General features: G+C 37.0%; 1 protein-coding gene across 1 annotated transcript in view; it reads right to left on the reverse strand.

Annotated features, from left to right (window-relative positions):
- The window catches only part of Neb (nebulin), a 196281-nt gene that overhangs the window by 17171 nt on the left and 166319 nt on the right, over positions 1 to 12791 (reverse strand). The window contains exons 136-145 of the mRNA XM_078018472.1: positions 12412 to 12516; positions 10486 to 10590; positions 9012 to 9122; positions 8481 to 8591; positions 7790 to 7903; positions 6794 to 6898; positions 3799 to 3903; positions 3131 to 3235; positions 2277 to 2369; positions 897 to 989 (exon numbers count right to left, since the gene is read on the reverse strand). Of these exons, the coding sequence (XP_077874598.1) occupies positions 897 to 989; positions 2277 to 2369; positions 3131 to 3235; positions 3799 to 3903; positions 6794 to 6898; positions 7790 to 7903; positions 8481 to 8591; positions 9012 to 9122; positions 10486 to 10590; positions 12412 to 12516 (1047 nt within the window). The remainder of the gene's footprint in view (positions 1 to 896; positions 990 to 2276; positions 2370 to 3130; positions 3236 to 3798; positions 3904 to 6793; positions 6899 to 7789; positions 7904 to 8480; positions 8592 to 9011; positions 9123 to 10485; positions 10591 to 12411; positions 12517 to 12791) is intronic.

Here is a 12791-nt window from a genome sequence, read left to right on the forward strand (position 1 = left end):
ATTATTACTCATATTTTCTAATGGAAATTCTTAGGTGGCTTCTAATCTGCAGGTATCCTTGATAAGAAGAGACTTAATTTATTTTTCAAGAAGAGCATTTTTTTTCTGAAATTTTTATTGATGATTGCTGGATCAAATAGACACAGGGTCTTACTAAGTTGCTCAGGCTGGCCTTGAACTTATGACCCTTCTGCCTCCTGAGTGGGTACCACAGGCTTGCGTGACCATATTCTAAACTAGTGTTTTTGAGTGGGAAGAAATCCATATTTTTTAGGGGTAGTATCAAAGGACTATAAATTTTAATAAAGAGAATAAGGAGACTCTTGACTTTTTTCTTCTTAAATGTTAAGAATTTTCAACCTAAAGCCTGAATTCTTTTGAAATAGATGGATTTTATGGTATACTAGTGCATGGACTGGGGAGCAGCATGAAAAAACCTACAGGTGTGTGTCATGGATTAATTGGTAGACTCAGTGACAAGTTAGCAGTGACATCTTTGTTTTGCCAGGAAACTTTTCAAAATCTTAGAAAATCTACATCTTGGTAACAAAGTTATGTCTTTAACCCTTTATTTAGGAAGGTGGGACATATCATGGACAATAAAACTAGAGAAATTGCAATCCAAAGCAGGACAGGAGCCATGATCTAGTTTTAAAATGAAGTTTGTACCAAAAGGAATCCAGCCTATAAACAGGGGATGAGAGCTAAATGATATGACTTCAAGGTTTCTTATCTTCTTTTGCAATCTGTAGGCCTCCTTCAGGACCTAGGAAGGATGCATAATATCACCAAGACATGGAGGCCCTGGGTAAAAGGAAGAAGGGAGGAGTAGAACTAGGGTAACAGTGTAAAGATGGTTGGTCACACAAATGCATGCTGAGAGTATAGGTCATTACCGAGCTAATGTGCTTCTGGGTCTCTTTGACACGTTTCACTTCAGGTAGGTCAGGAATGGGAGTTCCTTGTCCAATTGCTTCTTTATACTTCACCTATAGAAAAATGGGAAAATAAGGGTATTATTATATACTGGACAGTCTATGTCTAATTAGTAGTCCAATGTTTTGTTTGTATGTGCTGGGAATTGAACTCAGGGGCTAGGGTATGCTAAGTATATACTCTTATCACTGAGCTGCAACCCCACTATAGTTTTTCAAATAACCATTTAAATAATACAAGCTCTGTACTTAGTTTGGATAGAGCCACATTCTGGTACTGGGTCAGAGGAGAACAATTCTGAGGAGGGGACACTTGCATTTTGATCTCTCTGTTGTGTCTTTAGGGGTAGAGATCCCTACTTAGATGTAACCCTTTAACTTTCTTGTATTCAGTAGTCTCCCATATCCATGGGGGTTGTTTTAAATCCTCAGTGGATACCTAAAATCGTGGCTAGAAATGAACCCTATATGTATTATGTATTTCTCGTATATATACATATGCAAATTGAGTGCCTTTTTCATCTTAACTAAGCATTTACCATGAACTATGGGCATATCTTTTGCAATCTTATATGTCACAATATGGAACAGATTGTTTCTACTGTAGATGTTGGCAACCTCAACATATAGGTGTAAGAGAACTTACACCTTTAGGAAGCACTTTATGATTCCCATTTGATAACATATCCAAATTGCCAGCATCACTGATGTTGCACTCTGGGGTATTTATTAAGTAAATAAGGTTTACTTGAACACAAATGCTGGATACCAATACAGTTGATCTGATAATGGAGACAGCTGTTGAACTAGGGAAGGTAGCAAATGCAGTGCAAATACTCTGGATAAGGCGATAAATTCATGTCCCAGGTAGGAAAGAGCAGAAAGCCAAGAGATTTCATCATGCTATTCAGTATGGTTACAACTTAAATATATGAACTATTTCTGGATTGTTTCCATTTAATATTTTTGAATCAAGGTTGACTGAGGGGTAACAAGCCACAGAAAGTGAAAAAGAGGACTAATCCAGCGGTTTTATATGCAACAATTCATTTGACTAGGACAGTTATACTCATATACAGGTCTTTGGGAAGGCTGATTCTTTGACTCTAACATACACTATTTTCTCACAAGCCTGTTTTCCATGTCTAACAGTTCCTTCATGAAAACCACCACAGAACTGCACTGACCACTGGCACACACAACGTAGTGATGGCAGTACACAGGCACCTGTTTTAGAATGTAAACTTTTTAAGGAGACAGAGATTTCCAATGCAACTCAGAGGTCATTGTGAACAATCAGAGGGGTGGAAAATATTGAAAATGAGTCTACTGTGTCTTTACCGAACTAATGTGGTCCTGTGTTTGCTTCACTCTCATCATCTCAGGTGTCTTTCCAATCGCTGTTCCTGGTGAGACATCCTCTTTATATAAAACCTGGACATTCAGAATGAAGAGATTGTTACTCAGAAGAAAAGGAGACTCCAGCAATTCCTGGAGAAAGCCTAGAATGTATGGCTTCTGTGAAAACAAAAGACACCAGAGACAGTCTTCCCCGGCAAGAGCCGGGGTGTTGCATCTGACAGCTTCTTCGTCAGTATCTGACTCAGACCACATGTACAACACCACTCACTTTACAGATCTTGAGATTTCTTTTAAGATTATCATATTATATGAATACAGGATGAGATAAAACAGAAAATACTGATTAAAGACAACATAATTCCTCTAACATGAAATACAAAATCTATTAAAGAAGTGTGATGTCAGTTATTTTAGGAAGGATTATAAAAGAAATCAAAATATCAAAAATAAATTCACCTTTGTGAAACAAACAACACACATTACTGCTCTGTGATTACTGAGGCAGGAGGATTGCAAGTTCAAGGCTAACCTGGGCAATTTAGTGAGACCCTACTCAAAACATTAGAAGGGCTGGGGATCTAGCTCAGTAGTAGAGCAACCCAGGTTCAATCCCCAGTATTAAAAAAAAAAATCTAGAACAGTTACTTTGAAGTTTATTTCAATGGTCTCTGAAATGATGATTTTTGGAGCAAAGTATAGGGAATTTTAACAACCACTAGTATTAACTTAATGGTTAGATGTTAATTGTATCAAGGTGAGACTAGTATTTTTTTTAGAAGAGGAGAATGGAATTATTAGGTTAGCATTAAATGGAAAATAAATAGTAAATATACCGAGCTGAAATTCTTTTGGTTTTCTTTAACACGCAGTATTTCTGGCGTGTCTTGAACAACTGTAATTTTTCCTTTACTGTTTTTAAGGTCACACTGGTATTGGAGCTATGAAGAAAGAGTAAATATCCTGTTAAGATTTCAACATTGTTCTACATATTTTTAATTTTCCTAAATTATAGTCACAAGGAAGTTAAAGTTCTATATTTAAAAAAGTCCATGCTACAATAATAATAATCTGAGATCTAAAGAAAAATTCTTTAATAAAAATTTTATGAAGAAACTCATTTGGGGTAGGGGTATTGGGGATTACAGTCCCAGAAACTGATCTTTAAAAACTGAAATTGTTAAAATTAAGGCTTCTTTATCAAAGTATCCCTTCCCTAGATTTAACTTTGAGGAAGACATGTCACCAATAATGGAACATGGTGATAGTTCACATTCAGTAACAAGAAGCCACCCACCAAGTAACAGGATTTACTTTCAGACTCTGATTTGGGATTGAAGTATAAGGGGAGCCAGGGAAGAATCAAACACACATTTCTGAGGGCAAAAACAGAGTAGTGGAGGGCTACTCAACAGCCATGTTTCAGTGGCAGGATGCCCAAGTGCTTAGCCTGCATGATCCCAGATATCAGTAGGTTATGCTTTAGAGTCAATAAAAAACTTACAAGGCTGAAGTTCTTTTGGTTCTCCCGTACTCTTTGCATCTCTGGAGTGTCTAAAACAGTCTCATAATATGACATGGATTTCTCTGCATCTTCTTTGTACTTTTTCTAGGAATAGATTCCAAGAAACGAGTGAACACCATAGGAATATGGGCCAAATGGAACCTGAAATAGCTGTTCTGGTTCAGCAGAGGGAAAGTCCTTTACATCTTGATTATACAAGTATGTTAGAGAGTAATAAAACAGTCCTCTTGGTCAGTAAGGGCCATATCTTTTCTTTCCAGAATGAAGACCAAGCATTTAATAGGACCCACTGTCATGTCAAAGCTGGCACAGAAAGGCCCACAAGAGGGAAGTCACTGCTAATGAGGCTCTTGGGGTGGGGAGGGGCAGGGGCGATGGAGATGCCTCCAGTGGTGTCAGTCATCTCTGAGTTAGACCAAGTCACTTAACCAGGAGCCAGGCAGGAAGAGAAGAACAGGAAGATTAGAACTTTCACTCTCCTGAAAGCCAGCCTCAGTGGTGACTGGGAAATTTCTGCTGAACTTGAAGCAGTTACATTCTGGGCTCCTAACTGCTTGCTTGATTGAGCAGATACTTCCAGAACATGGCTCTCATGCTGCAGAAACTAGCCTGTTGTTATTGGAGGTCCTACTAAATAGGAAGACCTAGGGCTGCAACCCTGGGTAACTTAACCTACCAAGGGCTGCTCTGAGTCACCCATCACTTTTCTTTTGGCCTCCCTGGCCTGCACTAGACTTTGGCCAGAGAAGTACCTGTAAGGGATAAACTTTCTGGACATACACAGCCAGTTCCAGCACCAGACTGATGTTTTTAGTTATTTTTCTGTAGCAGAACTCTTACTCTGCCTTAGAGCTTTATTATCTTTTATCATTTGTCAGTATGTCCTTCCACTTTTCTCTCTAGCTTTATTGAATTCTAGTTTCTTCTATAGTTCAGGGAAGTTTGGGGTGTATAGGGATATAGACTGAGGAAAGAGACTAGCCACTTTTGTATGTGGATAAAACTGTTCTATCTAGATTGTAGTATATATGCATTATTATTAGTATTGAAAATTTTAATCTTCTCAAAGACAAATAGTTTTAGGCAATCAGAGATTTAGGCCTATATTTTGTTTAATGTGGATTTCTAGAAGAACAGGAACAGATTATTTGTCCAAGAAGTAGTTACTTGAATGCCTCTTTTTAGTTATACAAATATAAGGGAAAAGTTCTCATTTTCCTGGGAAAAGAATATAAGCAGGCTTTATTTTTTAAAATTAGTAAAAACTGCCTCTATGGGTTTTATAAAGCTAACTTAGGTAGCAATCCTTGTGATTCTGTCATCCCTGAGAGAGGTAATCAGTTTACACATGGAACCTGATGGTATTTGGGAGGGAAAGGTCTATATTCAGTCCAGTATCAGAACTGGTGAATGAGCTCACAAGGTTGTCATTAATTCCCAAAAGGCTTAGATATTATAAAATACATACTCCCAAATGGAAATGGAGAAGCAGTTTTGTGAAAAATACTAGCACAATTCCATCATTCAAATTTTTTTAATACTGGTCTAAATTGTTGAGGAAGTAACGTGTCTGATCATATTTTAGGCCTCAGGAACCAGCTACAGAGAACCCAAGGAGAGGAAACACTAGCAAAGTAAGTTATCCAGGCCTTCCTGGAATAGGCCTGCATGCTGTGGTTCTCCTCAAAGGTCAGCAATATTGAAAGCAGAATGTAGTATAGCTGATATGTGCCTCACAGCCCAAGGAACCCTGGGCTCTGGGGCTCTCCCGGTGAACACAGCAGGGTAGTTTGGGACTCACATAATTTTGGTAAATTTGAAAAGTTGCTTTTCCCAAATAAAAGTTCTGCCCCCAAATAAAAGGTCAATTTCTCCCATTTGAATATGTATGTTTCCCAATTAAACTACTTTTCTAATGATAGTTCTTTTCTTTTTAATTTATTTTTGCCGTGCTAGGGATTGAACTTAAGATCTCACGTGTGCTAAGCAAGTGCTCTACAGAGCCGCATCCCCAGGGTAATAGCTTCTTTTCATGTCTAACTTTACAGTAGAAAATTATACATTAGTAATAAATTATACATTAGTAATAAATCAATAGTTCTCAATCTGGTAGGCTATTAAAGAGATCCTCTGTGAAGATTTAAACAAAAACAGATTTCTAAGCACCTACCTCAGATTTACAAGCTTCAGAATTCCAGGTACAACCAAGAAATCTACATTACCAGGTATTTTTTTTTTAAAGCAGCCAGGTCAGGTTATAACTACTGCTTTGGAACTCATAGCTCAGAAGACAAGCAAAAGTACTAACTTGGGACTACTCAATTCTGATTATCATTGAAGAGTATTTACACAAATGAGTATATCCTGTTGTACGAAGTGATTTTGCTCATCTATTGGTAGGAAGATGGAAGTTACCCATGATGGGAGGACTCAGGGTTAGATCATGTAGTTAGAATTGATGATCCAATCTCACTCATTATAGATTGGTAATCCAAATGTGGGCTGTTCACATGGTGTCTTCCAGATTTGTACACAAATTTTATATCCATATTAAAAGTTACATATTAAATTATTGTGAGTTGTACCTTGTAAGAATTCTTTAGTATCTTAAAATTCTGTCTAATTTTTTTCTCCAGTGCTGGAGATCAAACCCAGGACCTCATACTCTTACTGAAGTATAGCCCCAGCTCTTCTTAAAATCTATTTTATTTATTTTCTTGTGGTGCTGGGGATCAAACCCAGACCTTTGAGCAAGCTAGGCAAACACTCTACCACTGGATTATATCCTTGTTATCATTTTTTAAAAAATCTGATACAGAACTTTCAACTCTGACTCAAATTTGTATCATATGTAAATCTCATTTGTTTTATTGGGGGAAATTGTGATTTAAAAAACCCTCCGTAGGTATAAGCAGCGGGACTTTTGTTCTCCATGACTGGAACTTGTGAGATATATTCTAATTAACGACCTTACCTGACTTGAAAGGTTCTTGACTTGTTGGGCATGAATTATCTCTGGAGTATCAACCACAGAAGTGAAATTGGCTTTTTCCATTTCTGCTGATTGCTTATATTTAATCTGTAAAAGAAGGACACCCAACAGTTGGGTAAATGTTTACAATGTGCACAACATTTGTTGGCTTAGTTTCCTTAAGAAGTGAACAATATTTCTTTTCCAAGAGAGATTTATCCATTTGATGTTCAACAGACATTCCTTCCCATTGTGTTTACAGTTTTATGTTAAAGAGTGATGTTCAGAAAGATCATCTTAGCTGTTGGAAGACTATCCAGTTAGGTACGGGATTCAGTATAAGGACACAGATGATCAACAGGTAGTAAGGACCCACATAAATTAGCATTAAACAACATTGGATGCCTAAAAGATGTGTTTTAAATTTAGGTCTTGATGGTGAAAGAAAGCCTGGAATTCTTGGTGCCAAATGAGGAGGAGACTAAGAAGCAAGGTTAAGAGTCATAATAGTCCACCCCAGCACCAACAGTGGTTTGGTTATCCAGCTTCTGCTGTTTACTCTGAATGTCTGCAGTGGCTATAAACTCTGGAAGGCAGAACAACCTAACAGGGGGTCCCTGATCATTTGAAACAGATTTCATTAGGCAGATGTTCAAGAATGCCACTGTTTGCATTTGACTGTCACTAATGAACAAGTAAGATATAAAGGAAGCCAGGTGCTGTGGTGCATGCCTGAAATCCCAGTAGCTAGGAGAGGCTGAGGCAGGAGGATCTCAAGTTCAAAGCCAGCCTCAGCAAAAGTAAGGCACTAAGAAACTCAATGAGACCCTGTCTCTAAATAAAACACAAAATAGGGTTGGGGATGTGACTCAATGGTGGAGTGCCCTGGAGTTCAATCCCAGGTTACCCCCCCCCAAAAAAATATACAGAGGAAAGACAATATGTCCTTAAAATTGCAACTACCTTCTTGAAAGATTGACATAGAATAGAAATACTGACCTGACTAGCAATATCAGTAGCATTCTTGGCCCGCATAAAGTCCGGAGTTTCATTGGCCATGGCATTCAGGCCTCTTCCTTTGACTTCCAGCTCCAGGTCTCTCTTATATTCTTTCTGTAGGAGCATATTTAAAACAGAGAAACAACAAACAAAAAGTCACCTAACCTCTGCATGTAGGTGATAAGCACACTGAGTTATATAAATCCATACAACATGCTACCACAGTTGTCACAGTGTTCTTGCTAGTTTACCTTCACTGTTGCATGTGACAGGATGGAGTGGTGTCTATAGAAGCTCCTGTAGAAAACTATTCTGTGCATGTTAATATAAGTCCTTGTTTTGAATGCTTTATCATTTTCTAATTAGAGAAAGTTAAAATAAAAATCTTTAAATCTGGTTTGGTACATAACTAGGATAAAATTTAGGTGCATACTACTCCTGTATGGTATTTTAATTTAAATGAGCACAATGAATGTATCAAAGTTAAATAACATTAAATAACTGGTTATGACAACCACTATAGAAACATGTTATAATATCCACTCATTGGAAATTGACATATTTTACTTAATTATTACTAATTATGCTAGATGTAGAACTTGAAATTTAAAAACTATCTTTGCCTGTCTTTTTGGTGTAACTGGGATAGGAAGATGCTCTGTTACACATTGGTGGTTGACTTTAGTCTCACCTCATTGAGAATCTGAGTGGCATTCTTTGCGCGTAGCATGTCGGGAGTATCTTCCATTTCAGTGAGACCCTTTCCACGAATGCTTTCTTCTAGATCTTTCCTGTACTCTTTCTAGATCACAAAATAAAAGTAACAACACTGACAAGAAAGCCTAGATTGTTCTCTTTGGTGAAAAACCAAAAAAAAAAATTTTTTTTTGAAGGATTTACACTTCGAGTTTTTAACAGTTTATGGTTAAGTAAAGATCTGAAAAAAGGCAGGGTATAAGCTTCATCAGTTAATAGTCAATATAAAATGAAAGACTAGAAATTAATAGAATGCTAAGGTAAGCACATTTTAAAATAAGTACTCCAGTAAAAAATTAGAACAATTAAGAGGGGTAATAGATTAGGTAGTAGTGCCAACACATGGGAACTCAACCTGAAACTCGCAGTTAGATGGTACTGAGAAGGGCAGGAGGAACACATTGATGAGTGTCATTAGTGCAATTATTTGGATAACAAGGGAAAGAAAAGACCAAGTGGCTACTACCTCGCTTGCTATTTTGGTTGCATATTTGACATGTAATAAAGCTGGTGTAACCTCCAGGCCAGTCAGGTTTCTGCCTTTAATGGACTCTTCATAATCTTTCCTATATTCTTTCTAATATAAGTAGGAAGGAAAGACAGGTTAAAAAAAAGAATCTTTGTTATATTTTCTATCTCAACCCTAGGAAGAAAAAAATTACATTTTATTTCCACGTATGGCCTCTTAACTGGATTGTGGTTCTGCCAATGGTCAGAGATTTTAAGCATATTTGATTGTTCTGGAAATATTGTGCCTATGGCAAATGGCTCCGGGGAAATGAGGGTGTGGGAAACTTTGATGGGTCCCTGGCTCACATGAGGTTGTAACTGGGGCTGGCGCTCTGTCAGAGTAGAAGGATGGATAGACTATCAACTCTGAATTCACTGTCTCTCTTGAAACTGTCCCACATTTTTAAGGTGACAAAAGATTTTATTTCAGAATTTGAAGTAAGTGACTCACGGAGGATAAGTAGGAAAACAGGAGAGCCTGAGGCCACTGCAAACTTGGCCTTTATCATAATCATGACCTATTTTCTGAATCACTAAATAGATGAGTAGGTAACTAGCACAGAGAACCTGTGGTTTTTGTCTACAGTTGAAATTCCACCCCTGTCCATCTCATCTCCTCTCCCACCCCTGGACAAGGGTATCTTACAGAGAGAACTGAAAATAGATGTTTAACTCTACTTTTATAATTAAAAAAAAAAATCAGTGGATTTTAAATTTACAGAAAAGTTGTAAGAAAATACAAGGAATTCCATAGATCCTTTATTTAGCTCCACCAATTGTTTGATAACTATTTTAAACTCCATGAGGAGTTTACACAAGAAAACTCCACAAACTGTTAATTTTTTTAAAAAAATTATCTTTATAGTTGGAGGAGAGGCAAACAAATTCCAAGTAGGACTTTTCCCAATGAAACAGATTTAAGATTCAAAATAAGATTCCATTCTTCTCTACTCATGGTTAACAACAACAACAACAACAACAACAACAAAAAGTGACAAAGATTTTTAAAAATATCTGCTCTTAAAATTCCAGAATAGGAAATATGGGACCTTGACTTTTTATTTTTGGGGGCCTTGATATACATCTTGATCACAGATCCCCTTTAGATGTGGCACATCCTACTTAGTAGTCCAAAGCCAATGGTTCATCAAAGAAAATATCAAATTAAATTCAGTATGATTTGTTTTAGTGTTAGGAACAGTTTTCTACTTTTACAAAAGTAGTCATTGAAATAAAATATATATGGTAAATATCTACTAGTTAGAGTATTAAAAAGAAAACTATAGACTTTCTGTAATGAAAAATATTTTAGTGATCATATATTAAGAAATTCCACCATCTACCACTTTGGGGTAACAGGAGGCTGGACAGAGCTTGTGTTCGTTAGCTTAACTATATCTTTGTTTATAGTGTGGTTTTGTACAACTTACCCCACTCTGCATCTGCTGAGATTCTTTGGCAGTGATGTATGTTGGTGTCTCAAAGTCCAACATGGGCTTTCCTCGCTCTTTTTCATATTTTTCTTTGTATTTTACCTAGTGATTAAGAGCCTTGTTAGATCTCAGTGTTGCTCAGTTCCTAAACAGAGACCAGTTCAAAGACAGTTCTTTCTAATTGATACATTATGTTTGATTCAGTCATTTCATTGCCTCTCCAAACAAGTTTCCTATTGTATTCAGAGGCAGTATCTTTTTATTATTACCTGGGTGTAGAAGGGGTACCATTACTGTTTGAAAGGCATAGTCAAGATTTAGATTCAATTCAAGGAGACAAAAATAGCACTGAGAAGAATCAGCTGAGAGAAATGTTGATGGAGAAAATTGCCTACAAATAAGTTTGGCCAAGATTCAGTGTGTAGATGTGAACACCTTAACAGCATTAGTAACTATTTTTGATAAAAATCTCCAGTTTTTCTTTCCTAAGAACTTTATTAGAGACCTGAGATCTTGATTGAATAAGTCAATGCAACCTTACTTACAAGTAAACAACTCTCTCTGGTGGTAATTGGTCATATATTTAATACAGCCAATACACTTGAATATAGAACTGAGAACCTGAGTATGGTGGCACAGGCCTGCAATCCTAGGAACTTGGGCGACTGAGGCAGGGGAATTGCAAGTTTGAAGCCAGCCTGGGCAATTTAGCAAAACCCTGTTTCAAAATAAAAATACAAAGGTCTGGGGATGTAGCTTAGTGGAAAAGTGCCCCTGGGTTCAATCACCAGTGTCAAAAAAAAAAAATGAATATTAGTTTGCAGGGCTGGGATTGTGGTTCAGCGGTAGAGCGCTCGCCTAGCATGGGTGGGACCCAGGTTCCATTCTCAGCACCACATAAAAATAAAGGCATTGTGTTGTGTCCATCTACACCAAAAAAAATAAATATTGAAAAAAATACATAGATTAACTTATACTATGTATATAAAAACTAGTTTGCATGTTGAATGAATTATTAATAAGCTTAACATTATCAAAAGAATTGTAAGGCTGTTTTTTTAATATTTATTTTTTAGTTGTAGTTGGACACAATACCTTCACTTTATTGATTATTCTGTGGTGCTGAGGATCAACCCAGGACCTTGCCTGTGCTAGGGGGATGCTCTATTGCTGAGCCACAACCCCAGCCCCTCATAAGACTATTTTACAAGTTAAATTTCCTCATCCTTATAACATGTTATTAGGAATGGGGGAGCCACATAAATATTCATATTTCATAGAGAAGTTGAAAGACAGAGGCAAAAGCCCTTGTTCACATAACACCTTAATGGCATTGCTCAATCTCAGCTCTGGGTTATAACAAGTCATTAGATAGTGGTCTAGGGGCATATGCTACTTTACACAGGACATGAGGACATAGTTCTCTGATTAAAATCCAAGGGGGCCCTAAATAGTAATGAATTTATTATATAGAGGTCATGAGATAACCAGTTCTTTCCTCTTCAGTTATTTTATAAATTTAGCAATATCTTAAAAATTCAGACATTCCTTCAAGGTAGAATGATCATGTCACTTCCCTGATTAAAATTCTCTCAAGACTCCCTACCACCCATTAATGTATTCTAACCTGGGAACAGACACAGGGATTACTGTGAGGAGTTGTCACCCTTGCAACACAATCATTGTGCTCCCAGCCCTAAAAGTAGTCTGAATAACACATACCACATACATATTTCTCTACTATGTGCAATTGCTATTATAATTTTAACAAAAATGTATTTCAAAATATTACTAAATCAAAGATTCTCTATCTTTGTACATTTATTTTCAAACCATGGCAATTAAAAGCATCACTCCCATCAGGAAGTTTTTGACATTGAGACAAAGGCCCAGCAGTTGAGAAGCCAGTCTTGAATGACTTACTATACTCTGTAACTCTGTGGCCTCCTTTAGGTGAAGCTGCTCCAGGTTATCAGGGATTGTGTGGTAGTGGCCTTTACTCTTCTCATAGTTCTTCTTGTATTGGTACTGAGAGGGAGGGGACAAAAAAGGCACCTCAGTGGAAAAGCTGCTTAGTTTCCTAATTTTCCTTTCGCTTAGACATTTGCACAGCAGCATTGTTAAGACCGAGCTAAAATTTGCAGACATTAAATGGGGGAGAGGGGTAAAAAAATGTTTTAAAAGATAGAAGACCCCAGTTTATTATTGTCATTTATTACCAGATGTAAACACTACTTCAGCTTCTTCAAAGTAGGTGTTATAAGTTCAAAGTTCAAAATGAAAGAACTATTTCATATGATAGT

The sequence above is a fragment of the Ictidomys tridecemlineatus genome, chromosome 7 (genome assembly GCF_052094955.1).
Source record: "Ictidomys tridecemlineatus isolate mIctTri1 chromosome 7, mIctTri1.hap1, whole genome shotgun sequence".
Taxonomy (NCBI): domain Eukaryota; kingdom Metazoa; phylum Chordata; class Mammalia; order Rodentia; family Sciuridae; genus Ictidomys; species Ictidomys tridecemlineatus.